The sequence below is a fragment of the Macaca fascicularis genome, chromosome 1, assembly GCF_037993035.2.
Source record: "Macaca fascicularis isolate 582-1 chromosome 1, T2T-MFA8v1.1".
NCBI lineage: Eukaryota > Metazoa > Chordata > Mammalia > Primates > Cercopithecidae > Macaca > Macaca fascicularis.
Genome location: NC_088375.1, coordinates 125,468,440 through 125,482,765, shown reverse-complemented (window position 1 = coordinate 125,482,765; position 14,326 = coordinate 125,468,440). Strand labels below are relative to the sequence as shown.

Below are 14,326 nucleotides of genomic sequence, written 5' to 3'. Positions count from 1 at the left end.
GATTTGCTCGGCTGGCGGCTGCGTGTCCCTCCCCCGTTGCGAGCCGCTGATTGACCTTGTTGATTGGGCGGGGCTAGTAGCGGGACCGGCCTCAGCGCGCGGCTGACTTTGGCCACGGATTTTCTTTTCATCTGCGGAACTCTTTCTGCGAAGGAAATCTCGCCTGGAACTCAAATATATAGAACGGATAGAAAACATATTTTCTTACTATTAATGTATGTGATAAGTTTGAATGTGTAACATTCGCCATGAAACGCAAGCATGATTTTTTTTTTTTGAGGCAGAGTCTCACTGTGTTGCCCAGGCTGGAGTGCAGTGGCGCGATGTCGGCTCACTGCAACCTCCGCCTCCCGAGTTCAAGCAATTCTCCTGTCTCAGCCTCCGGAGCAGCTGGGACTACAAGCGCGCACCCCCACACCCAGCTAATTTGTCTTTTTAGCAGAGACGGGGTTTCACCGTGTTGGCCAGGCTGTTCTCGATCTCCTGACCTCAGGTGATCCGCACGCCTCGGCCTCCCAAAGTGCTGGGATTACAGGCATAAGCCACCGCTCCTGGCCACAAGCATTTTTTAAAGGGAGAATCACGGATGACAACTGTAGTTCTACTCAGGGCAGGACAAGGGAAAAGTGCACACTGTAGGGCAGTTGGAAATAGTGAAGTTTCGTTTTTGTCTTTAACTGCTGGCCTTGCAATCTCGAGAAACTGTAAAGATGGTAAAACTGTAAGATGGTAAATTTTACCATCTTAACCATTTTTAAAGGTACAATTCAGTGGCATTAGATACATTCACATTGTTGTGCGACCATTACCACCATCCGTCTCCAGCACTCATCTTGCAAAACTGAAACTCTGTACCCAGTAAATGGTAACTCCTCATTCTTCCCCTCCCTTCTTCCCAGCAACTGCCATTCTTTCTGTCTCTATGAATTTGACTACTCTAGGTATTTCATATAAAGATTCATACAGCATTTGTCTTTTTGTAACTGATTTCACTTAGCATAATGTCCTCAAGGTTCATCCATGTGTCAGAATTTCTTTCAAGGCTGAATAATATTCCATTTTATATATATGGCAGTTCATTCAGTCATCTGTTAATGGATAACAGGTTGTTTCCACTTTTGTCTACCGTGAAATAATACTATAAACGTGGATATACAAATATCTGTTTTTTAACCCTTTTGGGTATATACACAGATGTTCAAATATCTGTTGCTTTCAACTCCTGAGCAATATATACAGAAGTGGAATTGCTGGATTATGTAGTAATTCTATTTTTAATTTTTTGAGGAACTGCCATACTCTTGTTTGTTTTGTTTTTGTTTTTGTTTTTGTTTTTGTTTTTGAGATGGAGTTTCACTCTTGTTGCCCAGGCTGGAGTGCAGTGGTGCGATCTCGGCTCACCACAACCTCTGCCTCCTGAGTTCGAGCGATTCTCCTGCTTCAGTCGCCTGAGTGGCTGGGACTACAGGCGTGCACCACCATGCCCGGCTAATTTTTGTGTTTTTAGTAGAGATGGGGTTTCCCTATGTTGACCAGGCTGGTCTCGAACTCCTGACCTCGTGATCCGCCCGCCTCGACCTCCCAAAGTGCTGGGATTACAGGCATGAGCCACTGTGCCGAGCGGAACTGCCATTCTCTTTTCCATAGTGGCTGCATCATTTTACATTCCCACCAAGAGTGCACAAAAGTTCCAATTTCCCTACATCTCTGCTGACATCTTTTTATTTTTGTATAGTAGCCATCTTAATAGGTGTGAGGTATCTCGTTGTGGTCTTGATTTGCCTTTTGCTAATGACCAGTGATGTTGAGCATCTTTTCATGTGCTTATCAGCCATGCCATTTGTATATCTTCGTTGGAGAAATGTCTATTCAAGTCCTTTACCCGTTTATTTTGTTAAGAGACAGGGTCTCACTTTGTCACCGAGGCTGAAGTGCAGTGTCATGATCATGGCCCACTGCAGCCTTGAACTCCTGGCTTTGCTCATTTTTTTAGTGGGTTTTTGTTGTGTTTTAGTTCCCTGTATATTCTGGATATTAACCACCTTATCAGATAGGATTTGCAAATATCTTCTCCCACTTTTTCTTTTCTTTTCATTTTTTTTAGAGACAGGGTCTCCCTGTATTGCCCAGGCCGGTGTCAAACTCCTGGGCTCAAGTGATCCTCTTGCCACAGCCTTCCAAAGGGTTGGGATTACAGGCATGAGCCACCACACCCAGCCCCGTCTTCTCCCTGTTAGTGGGTTGCCTTTTCACTCTGTTGTGTCCTTTGACTTCTTACTGTAAAACAAAAATAAAATTCTAAGCCCCCCAACCGACTAAATAGACCCATCCTGTCAGCCAAGGGCATTCTAAAGTAAACCTGAGGCCGGGTGTAGTGGCTCATGCCTGTAATCTCAGCCCTTTGGGAGGCCAAGGCAGGTGAATCACTTAAGATCAGGAGTTCAAGACCCAGCCTGGCCAACATGGTGAAACCCTGTCTCTAGTAAAATCACAAAAATTAGCCAGGCATAGTGGTGGGCCTCTGTAATGCCAACTACTTGGGAGGCTGAGGTAGGAGAATCACTTGGACCTGGGAGGTGGGTGTTACAGTGAGCCAAGATCATGCCATTGCATTCCAGCCTGGGTGACAGAGCGAGACTCCGTCTCAGGAGAAACAAACAAACAAACAGAGACCTTAACACTGATACACTTTGTAGCAATAAGATACCAATGTGACAGCAAGTCCATCCCCCTACCCCCACCTCTGTGTTGTCCCATCTTTCTGGACTGAACCAATGTACATTTAACATGTATTGATTGATGTCTTATGCTCCCTAAAATGTGCATAAAACCATGCTGTGGCCCAAACACCTTGGGCACATCTTCTCAGGATCTCCTGAGGCTGTGTCATGGGCCATGGTCACTCACATTTGGCTCAGAATAAATCTCTTCAAATATTTTAGAGTTTGACTCTGTCGACATTACAATTTTGAAAAAATAAACATTTTAAAAATAAAATTTGGGGGCAGGTGTGGTGTCTCATGCCTGTAATGCTAGCTTTTTGGGTGGCCAAGGTGGGAGGATTGTTAAGAGGCCAGGAGTTTGAGACCAGCCTAGGTAACATAGTGAGACCCCCATCTCTATAAAAAATTAGCCCCACATTGTGGCATGTGCCTGTAGTCCTAGCTACTTGGGAGGCTGAGTGAGGCAGGAGGATCATTTGAGCCCAGGAGTTCTAGGCTCTAGTGAGCAAGACTTTGTCAATACAACACGATGCAATAAATTTAAAAATTAAACATTTTAAAAATAGAAATAATCTCTCAACTTGATGAGGCAAACACACACAAATAAAATTGGAGCAGACCTCTCAAAGTCCTCCCTGGGAATAATTAAGAACCTCTACACTACCCATCCACCCCAACTCCCCTTCCTTGCACTCCCAAATGAGATGGACCCTGAGAGTATAGATACTTCAGTCCTCTCATTTTCTCTTTTATGTGAACCTCAAAGAACCTAGTCACCCCCATGCAGAAGACATGTGGAGACAGACAAAAAATGACATATGTGACCAACTATTTATTGAAGCAAATATAACAATTTCTGGTGCTTATTATTTTGAGAGGGAGTCTTGCTGTGTCACCCAGGCTGGAGTGCAGTGGCACAATCTTGACTCACTGCAACCTCCACCTCCCACATTCAAGCAAGCGATTCTCCTGCCTCAGCCTCTTGAGTAGCTGAGATTACAGGCACACGCCCCCACACCCGGCTAATTTATTTTATTTTTATTTTTATTTTTTTTTTAGAGACGGGGTTGCACCATTGTCAACAAAAAGAGTCAAACTCTAAAATATTTTAAGAGATTTATTCTAAGCCAAATATGAGTGACCATGGCCCGTGATACAGCCCTCAGGGGGTCCTGAGAACACCTGCCCAAGGTACAGATTAGTTTTATGTATTTTAGGAAGGCATGAGACATTAATCAAATACATTTAACAAATACATTGGTTTGACTTAGAAAGCTGGGAGAACTCAAAGCCGGGGGCTTGCAGGCTATAGGTAAATTTAAACATTTTCTGGTTGACAATTGGTTGAGTTTATCTGAAGACCTGGGATCAAAGGAAATGTTCAGGTTAAGATAAAGGATTGTGGAGACGGAGTTTTATTGTGCAGAGGAAGCGCTCAGATAAAAGACTTCAGAGAAAGCAGGTTGTGAAATGTTTCTTACGGGAATTAAAAAGGTGCCTGGTTCTAAGTTGAATACCTCCTGGATCTGGAAAGAAAGGAAGGAAAACAAAGGGGAAAAGGGATTCTTTATAGGATGTGCATTTTTCCCACCAAAGACTTTACAGGGCAATTTCCAGGTATGGCAAGAAAATGTATTTTGGGGTAAAACATTTTGATTTTCCTGTTATGCCAGAGTCAGAGTGGAAAGTAAGTCACAATATACAGGATTAAATAAAACCCATCTGATGAGAATTCATGCTTTGTAAGGCACAACTCCCCAGACCCCTTAGATAGGAATTTAGGCAAGATTTAAAAAAAAAAAAAATCGGAGCTTAGTCCTCACCATGTTGGCCAGGCTGGTCTCGAACTCCTGACCTCAAGTGATCCACCCACCTCAGCCTCCCAAAGTCTTGTGATTACAGGCATGAGCCACCACACCCAGCCGTGGTGCTTATTATCTAATGTACTGCAGTAAAAGAAATGAATTCCATACCTAATGTCCAGGAGAATCTTTTCTCCCTGAGAGTGATGAAGGTGGAATACACAATTTTATGAATATTTTTAACCAGGAACTTGAACTGGTCTCCGAGAAATAGCTTATTTTCCTAGTTTTAAACTTAACACAACTTATCTAATATCTAAAATGTGTGAAATTCAACATGAAAGTAAACTAAAGAAGAGACTGGGCCGGGGATGGTGGCTTATGCCTATAATCCCAGCACTTTTGAGAGGCTGAGGTGGGTGGATCACCTGAGCTCAGGAGTTCGAGACCAGCCTGGCTAACATGGTGAAACTCTGTCTCTACTAAAAATACAAAAATTAGCCAGGCGTGGTGGCCAGCACCTGTAATCCCAGCTACTAGGGAGTCTGAGGCAGGACAATCGCTTGAACCTGGGAGGCGGAGGTTGCAGTGAGCCAATGTCATGCCATTGCACTCCAGCCTGGGGACAAGAGCTAGAGACTTCATGTCAAAAATTTAAAAAGAAGAGATTGTGGCCTACTTTTAGCAGAATTCCCTTCTGCATGCCTGAAAGGTAGAAAATTTGTGTACCTATTGAATGCCCACAAGCTAGCTGTATTTTATTTCTTCCTAAGTTGAAATTGCAAAATTGTAACTGAATGAAAGAGATCTGATCTCCCCAACTCCATCTTGCTTCCAAGCTGTCATTGTTCATTCCTGGTCGTAGGCCAAACTAACTTTGGTGGCTCAGGCCTATAATCCCAGCACTTTGGGAGGCCAAGGTGAGCAGATCCCTTGAGGTCAGGAGTTCAAGACCAGCCTGGCCAACATGGCGAAACCCCGTCTCTACTAAAAATACAAAAATTAGCTGGGTGTGGTGGTGCGCACCTGTAATCCCAGCTACTTGGGAGGCTGAGGAGGAGAATCACTGGAGATAGAGGTTGCAGTGAGCCAAGATCACACCACTGCCACTGCACTCCAGTCTGGGTGACAGAGCGAGACTCTGTCTCAAAAAAAAAAAAAAAAAAAAAAAAAAAAGTGATAGCTCTTTCCCAAAACAAACCCCCTTCTTGCCTGGGGACTAGACTGCCTCCTTTGTAGGAATAACAAATTAGCCACAAGATTAGACATTACAGTTTAGGAGTCATACAGCTGGAGGCTACAAGATTCTGACCCTCCCCACATTGCTCCTGGGGATAACATCATTACTGTAAAACCTAAGATCAGAGATTGAGATACTTCCCAGACCCTGCACTTGATGGATCAGCTGGCACCAGTTATATCGATAAACTGGCTCATCTCATCTTGTGGCCCCCACCCAGGAACTGACTCAAGAAGACAACTTTGACTCCCTATGATTTCATCTACAACCCAACCCATCAGCACTCCCAATTCATTAGGAGTGAACCCCATCCACCAAATTATGCTTAAAAACTCTGATCCCAGAATGCTCAGGGAGAGTGATTTGAGTGATAATAAAACTCCAGTCTTCTGCACAGCTGGCTCTGCATGAATAACTCTTTCTCTATTGCAATTCCCATGTCTTGAATAAATTGGCTTTATCTAGACAGAGGGCACAGTGAACCTGTTGGGTGATTACCTAATTTGACATATTCATACTCTTGAGTTTGAATTTATACATATTGTTAGGCTTTTATTAGTCAACTTTCACAATATATTAAGGATAGAAAGTTCTCTAAATCTTGGATAAAAGAGATAGAAGACACACAAAAGTTATACAGGCCAGGCACAATGCCTCATGCTCGTAATCCCAACACTTCAGGAGGTTGACTCGGGAGAATCACTTGAGGCCAAAAGTTCAAGACCAACCTGGACAAAGCAAGACCCCATTTCTAGAAAAATTATTTTTTTGTTAAGTTATACAGTTGCCAAGGATTAAAAAGCAAATTAGTAGAAGAACTTTAGAAAGAATCTAAGAAACTGATTACAGGCTTCATCCATTGGACCTCACTTTCTCCCAGTAAACTGAAAAAATAACATTCTTTTGAAAGCCAAAGACTCTGAGGAACAGAAACAGTTTTAGGTGTCAAGAGGTCTTTATTGAAATAATAGCACAGTTACACTTCTAATACCCTTTCCACTTGTATACAACAGATGAAAAATGCTTGCTACATACAGTGCACAGACAGTTCAATAATGAGAACCAATACAACTGCATTTGAAATAAATAAAATAGCCTATTTAAATAATTTAAAGTAAAATTACTGTACAATATGAAAATAAAGATACATAAATGTTAGAATCTACAAAGCTGTAGAAATAAAATCATTATTCTGCATTACACAAAACAGTGCAAGAAAAAAATCCAAATAAGCTTTTGGAGTGCAAAGTTTAAATCTTCCATTTTAAATTATCATGCAGACATAGCATTTCAAGCCATGCTATGGTCTATGGCAAGGATTTTAATTTTTAAGGAGAAAACTGCTAGCCAGTAAATTTACTGCCCCATCAAGTGTTGCATCACATAACTGCTGCTGCTCTGCTTCTATGGTTCAGTTTGGAAGGGAGGTATCCTGTTGCATTCAAAAAACTGAAGTTAACAAGTTTCTGAAGCAAACACATTTACCTTTTAGCCTGAAACAAAATTATATGACAAAATAATCATATCCCTGGGTTTAAGAAAAAAGAAAGGGCCTATACCACATAGTGAAGAAGCAGTTTTTCATTCATCTTTAAACTCCATAATGATCCTTAAGTGAAAGCAACCATGTAACTTTTGAGTGACATATATTATGGAATTCTGACCTCTAGAAGACAAGTGATAACACAATATGGGATCATGAGAAGAGCAAAAGTAATTCTGAACACCTGGGAAGTTTAATCTGGGAGGAACTTGGTTGCATTACATTTAATAATATAGTTGAAGTATAATTCCATTGCAATGTGCATATAAAACTGTTATTTAGGCAAAGACCAAGGAATGCATTTAATACTAAACTGTAAACACACTGTCCACCTTGACTTGGAGTGCACACCAACAACGGAAGAGCTCTTCTGCAGACTTTGGCAATGAGACTACATATAGCAGGTCACAGCAGCACGAGCTCACATGGAAGACTGAAAGCACTGCGGAATAACACCACCCAACACCTCCTATCAGTGGGATACATGGTAATAAGGGGCCTCTTCGTGCTAAACCACTTTCCTGGACACTACGTTCTTCAGATTTGTAATTTTCACAACTCAGTAGTCTTAAGTCTCTGTGCTTTTGCTGCATAGACTTACACCATGGGGTGTGCTCTATCCGTTGTAAGTCCAGAGGGTGACAGTTCTATCTGCAGAGGATGACAGGAAGGAAAGATCCTGGGTGTGCCATCTGCACTGAATCACTTTGTCCTTGTGCTCCCCCACCACCATGATAGGAAGCTGCTTGGTGAGGTCCCCTAAATTAGAAAAGAGATGTTGATTTACAATGCAAAATAAGAATAGGTACAGATTTTATAGACTTACTGTTACTTTAAGACATTACAGCATAAAAAATCTTAAACTACATTAATATAATACACTGAAAGGTTTACACAGGGATAAATTACTAACTACCTAATTATGCTATTAGTATTTGGTAACATACCCACACAGCAACATTTGACAAGTTGCTCTCTCTCTTTGAAATTCTCTCAACTTGATTTCTCCCTGATTTCAGTGCCACTCCCATCTTTTGCTAGTTTCCCTTTTCTTCTTGACTTAAAGCTTGGTGAATCCCAGGAGTCAACCCTCAGATTTCTTCTGTTCTCTCTGTACCTAACTTCCTACAAAATTTCATCTAGCAACATGGCCATTTATATATTTACAATTCATACATATTTTATCTCCAATCTTGAGTTCTCACTTAAGCTCCAGACTAGTATCCAAATAGTCATTCAGCATCTCACTTGATTGCCTGATAGTCATCCTAAGTTAAACTTGTCTAAAACCAAACTCGGTTTTCTTGCCTAAACCTGTTCCTCCCCTCGCCTATCTCCCTTATCTCAATGGCACCATCTGGTTGCTCATGACAAAAACCTAGGAATCATCACTGAATCCTCTTCCCCTCACTCCCTAAATCGAATCCAAATAAAATATATCTCAAATTTAGTCATTTCTTACTACCTCCACCTCCACCACCCTAGTCCAAGCCACCATCATCTCACCTGAACTATTCCAACAGCCTCCTCACTGACATTTATATTTCTACTCTTGCCCCCCTTACAATCTACTCTCTACAGAACTCCAAATTCTCTAAAAATATAATTCAGCTCCTATCACTCCCATTTAAAATCTTCCAAAGGCTTCAAATTATACTTTTAAAATGCTTATAGCCCACCAACTATAATAAATGTACCACTCTGGAGGGGGATACTGATAATGGGGGGGGGGGCAGGCTATGCATGTGTGAGTCAGGAGTATATGGGAAATCTCTGTATCTCTCAATTTTGCTGTTAACCTATAAATGCTATTCAAAATAAAGCCCTTTAAAAATGTCTATAAAACCCTGCCATTTATTCTTCTGTGTCTCTCTCTCTTAGTTCACTAAGTTCCGGCCACATTGGCTTCTTGTAGTGTCATGAACGTGCTAAGCTGGTTCCTACTTCAGCATCTTTATACTTGCTATGCTCTTCTCCTAGGGTCCTGGCCTGGCTTGTTCCTCCTCATCATTCTGGTCTCTGTGCAAATGGCATTTCCCTGGAGAGACCTACTCCAATGATCCTATTTAAAATAGCCCTCCCCCTGCAGTGAGCCGAGATGCACCGCTGCACTCCAGCCTGGGCGACAGAACAAGACTCCATCTCAAAATAAATAGATAGATAGATAGATAGATAGATAGATAGATAGATAGATAGATAGATAGACAGACAGACAGACAGACAGACAGACAGACAGACAGCCTTTCCCTATTCACCCTAGTCACTATCTCCCTACCATGCTAATTTTTTTAAACAGCACTAATACCTAAAATTACATTGTTTATTGGTTTACTTTTCATTGAACTCAATATAAGCTCCATCAGGGAGGGAATTAACTGTCTTATTCTCATCTGTCAGTCCCTAATTGATACACAATATTTGCTTGATGAATGTTTAAAAATAAAACTAGATACTAAGACCTAATTACAAAGATTGTATGCTAATTATTTAATGTAGAAGCTAATAAGAGTACATAAATCTATCATTTATCTCAGAATGAGTCACTATAAATAAATGTTGATTTTAAAAAATATCTTAAGTGGAGGTGGGAGGATCACTTGAGGCCTGGAGTTCAAGACCAGCCTGGGCAATATGGCAAGATCCCATCTTTACAAAAAAATTTTTAAAATTTGCCATCCATGGTGGTGCACAGATGTAGTTCCAGCTACTTGGAGGCTGAGGCAGAAGGATCGCTTGAACCCAGGAGGTCAAGGGTATAGTGAGCAGTAATCATGCCACTGCATTCCAGCCTGGGTGAAAGAGTGAGACCCTGCCTCAAAAAAGAAATCAAAAACTAACAATAAGGTTGGGCATGGTGGCTCACACCTATAATCCCAGCTCTCTGGGAGGCCAATGCAGGCAGATTGCTTGAGTTCAGAAGTTCGAGACCAGCCTGCACAACATGGCAAAACTTTATCTCTATGAAAGATACAAATATTAGCCAAGTGTGGTGGCATGCACCTGTAGTCCTAGCTACTTGCAGGGCTGAGGCGGGAGGATCGCTTGAGCAGGGGAGATAGAGGCTACAGTGAGCTAAGATCATGCCACTGAACCCCAGCCTGGGCGACAGAGCGAGACCCTGTCTCAAAAACAAAAACAGGCTCGGTGCGGTGGCTCACGCCCGTAATCCCAGCACTTTGGGAGACGAAGGCGGGTGGATCACTTGAGCCCAGGAGTTCGAGTCCAGCCTGGACAACATAGTGAGCCCCTGCCTCTATAAAAACAAAACCAAAACCTAACAATAAGACTATTCACTGCTTATTTAATAATTTGCTATTATATATCTTAATACAGTCTCAGAATCTGCTCAATACCATAAAATGATTGAAAATATTATATAATTATAATTGATTATATAATTAATTATATAATCAATTGAATTAGAATTGATTATATAATCAGTGGTTGTGGTTGATTATATAATCAACCACATTACACTAACAAAAAAAAACAAAGGTCCAAAATAGAACGGGAAAGATTAAAAACAGAGAAGTCGATTTCAATCACCTTGTAGGTCTGTCACCTTTATTTTCATATCATAAGAGCCTGTTAGCAAGTAGTGAGCTCCCGGGGAGAATCGAACAGAGCGAACATCACTGGAATGAGGGTGATAACTTTGTACCATTCTTCCTCCTCTTATGTCATACAACATGCAGCTAGAATCTTCTTGACCTGTGGCTAAGAGACGACCACTGGGATCTACAGCTACAGATGCCACTGCACTGCCTGTAGTGGGAGGAATGAAAGTTTAAATATGGAAAATCAATATACCCAAATGGCAACACAGCTAATTATGTTCACTGAGCCATATACTAACGATTTAATGTAGTTTATCAATACTGTTCAGCTATGAAAAAATCCAAATTAACAGTTAACCAATGAACACTTGTGTCCTTTTAAGGCCCAAGGCCTAAACAAGATTTTGTAAGAAACGAGAAAGTCCATTTTTTGTCATTTGAGAGAACTGTGTGGAACAGCATCACCTATAGTGCAATAGATGAGCCATGCTACAGAAACCACTTTTCTCAATCCAGTGTTTTCACTACTGAGTAAGTGTCTAGAAATGCTCCTATACCCAGCTAAGAGTCTAGCTAAAGAGACAAGAAATTCAGTAACAAAATGCATTTTATTTTAGGACAACAGTATAGGAAATGTACTAAAGCAACACATGATTACTGCCAGTAGGAACTGTGAACAGAAAATAAGCTCTTGGGGGCATATATTCAGGGCAACTTGAATCCACGTCTCCCAGAAATAAAATAAATAAATAGGCTGGGCACCGTGGCTCACACCTGTAATCCAGCACTTTGGGAGGCCGAGGTGGGCGGATCACAAGGTCAGGAGATCGAGACCAGCCTGACCAACATGGTGAAACCCCATCTCTACTAAAAATACAAAAATTAGCCAGGCGTAGTGGCGTGTGCCTGTAATCCCAGCTACTCAGGATGCTGAGGCAGGAGAATCGCTTCAACCTGGGAGGCGGAGGTTGCAGTGAGCTGAGATCGTGCCACTGCACTCCAGCGTGGGCAACAGAGTGAGACTCCATCTCAAAAAAAGTAGACAAATTTTTTTGAGACACAGTGAGACCCTGTCTCAAAAATATAAATAAATAAATAAATAAATAAATAAATAAGAAGTTTGAGTAACACTGCTCTAGACCAAAGTGGTCTAGGAAGACTTCACAAAAAAATGAGACACAAGTTAGATCTTGAAAAACAAACAGTATAAATAAGAGTATGTATGTATGTATACACAGGCAAACACATACATTTATATGTAATAAAGAATAATCTTTTCTTGAAATATATTGAAAGAGAAGAGGGCTATTATGATCAGCAAGAATTACATGAGAAAAAGTTTAGAGGAAAAGTATAAAACAGTTACAGGAAGGTGGACCAGTTTGGCTGGAGTTAAAAGTTTAGCTTTTAACAAAAGTTAACATGAAAGGCAGCTTGAAACTGAAATGCAAAAGGTGGGTTAGGGCCAGGCCATCAAGCGCCTAAATCTCAAACTGCAGAGTTCTGAACTTGTCTCCGTAGACAGTAAAGCATCACTGTAGGTTTCTAAGCAAGAGAATTACATGATTCGAGCAGTACTTTGGGTAGAGTAATCTAAGTGAAAATGTGTATCAAATTAAAGTGGAAAGATTATAGAACAAAAGAGGCCACTGGAAGACAAGAAAGATTTCAGGAACAAAAACTGAATAAACAGTCAACAGTCTAGGAAATTAACTGCCTGAGTGGGGCAGTTAATTAAAATAAAGCACAAATGAGTCCCAGATTTCAAATCTAGTTGCATGAGGAAATAAAAGAACCATTATCAAAACTAGGAAAATGAAAAACAACAACAACAACAACAACAGTAGGGAAGGTGGGAAGAATAACTGATTTAGAGGAGAAATACAAAGAGTTTAGTTTTACACGTACAAAATTCATAGTGTCAACAAAAATCTTCATTCATTTACTCAAAAAAGTTATTAAATCACTACTCCCTTAGGCCAGGCACTATGGTAGGTGCTAAACCTCTTCTGAAAATAAAAGAGGTATCATTGCTGCCTTGATGAAACTTAAAATCTATTGGAGGAGGGAAGCACTAAACAAGTAAACGAGTACATAATTTTAAATAGTGATAAGAGTTCAGTAATAGAAAATAATGGTGAGGTCCCAATTAGGTAAGTCAAAGAAGGCCTCTCTGGCCAGGTGGCATTGAAGTTAAGACCTAAAGACAAGAATGACCTAACCATGAGAAGACAAGAGGAGGAACATTTCCAACTAAGGAAACAGCGCATGGCTTTACTGGACATGGACCTTGGCATGTTCCAGGAATTGGAAAGAAAAAAAGTAAGTGATCTGAGATGAGACTAGAAGGGTAAAAATGCCAAGTCAAGCAGGGTCTTACAGGTCGTGATAACAAGTGTGCACTTTAAGATTTAAAGCCACTGAAGGTGTGAGGTGACCAGGTTTATTTTTTCAAAAGTGTACTCTGACTGCTATGTGGATCACAGACTAAAGGGAGCACAAGTGAAAGTGTACAGTAAGGAAGCTAGTGCAGTGGTTCAGTTGAGATGCTGGTGGTTTATCCTATTTATCCTAGAGTGGTAGAAATAGAGGAAAATACGTAACTGGGTTTTTGTTTGTTTTTTTTTTTGTAGACAGAGTCTCACTCTGTCGCCCAAGCTGTAGTGCAGTGGCATGATCTCGGCTCACTGCAACCTCCACCTCCCAGGTTCAAGCGATTCTCCTGCCTCAGCCTCTGGAGTAACTGGGATTACAGGTGCCCACCACCACGCCCAGCTAATTTTTTTGTATTTTTAGTAGAGGCAGGGTTTTACCATGTTGGCCAGACTGGTCTTGAGCTCCTGACCTCAGGAAATCCGCCCACCTCGGCCTTCCAAAGTGCTGAGATTACAGGCATGAGCAATCACACCCGGCCAGGTGCAACTCCTGGGACATTTAACTTTTAGATCATGTAGCTGAGGCATAAAGTTGTTATATACCATGTTTGGTATAAGTTTGTCTTACTGTTTCTCTACTAAGAACTCTTTTTAAGGACAGGCGCGGTGGCTCATGCCTGTAATTCCAGCACTTTGGGTGGCCGAGGCAGGCGGATCACGAGGTCAGGAGATTGAGACCATCCTGGCTAACATGGTGAAACCCCGTCTCTACTAAAAAAAAAAACAAAAAAATTAGCCAGGCGTGGTAGCAGGAGCCTGTAGTCCCAGCTACTCAGGAGGCTGAGGCAGGAGAATGGCATGAACACAGGAGGCGGAGCTTGCTGTGAGCTGAGATCGTGCCACTGCACTCCAGCCTGGGCAACCTGGGCGACAGAGTGAGACTCCGTCTCAAAAGAAAAAGAAAAAAAAAAAAAGAATTTTATGAGCCTAGCACACAGAATAGGTTTCAGCTAGAGATAAAAATGTAAGTCCTTCAGCATATGCGTTACACTTAAAGCCGGGGAAATGGGTGCAATCATCTAGAGA

General features: G+C 41.4%; 1 protein-coding gene across 44 annotated transcripts in view; it reads right to left on the bottom strand.

Annotated features, from left to right (window-relative positions):
- Positions 1-6,701: 6,701 nt before the first annotated feature.
- Positions 6,702-14,326, bottom strand: part of WDR47 (WD repeat domain 47) — a 71,697-nt gene continuing 64,072 nt past the window's right edge. For all 44 annotated transcript variants that reach the window (XM_074000027.1, XM_073999987.1, XM_074000043.1 and 41 more), the window contains 2 exons: positions 10,855-11,073; positions 6,702-8,067 (listed from right to left, as the gene is read on the bottom strand). In XM_074000027.1, the coding sequence (XP_073856128.1) occupies positions 7,925-8,067; positions 10,855-11,073 (362 nt within the window). In that variant the 3' untranslated portion in view covers positions 6,702-7,924. The remainder of the gene's footprint in view (positions 8,068-10,854; positions 11,074-14,326) is intronic.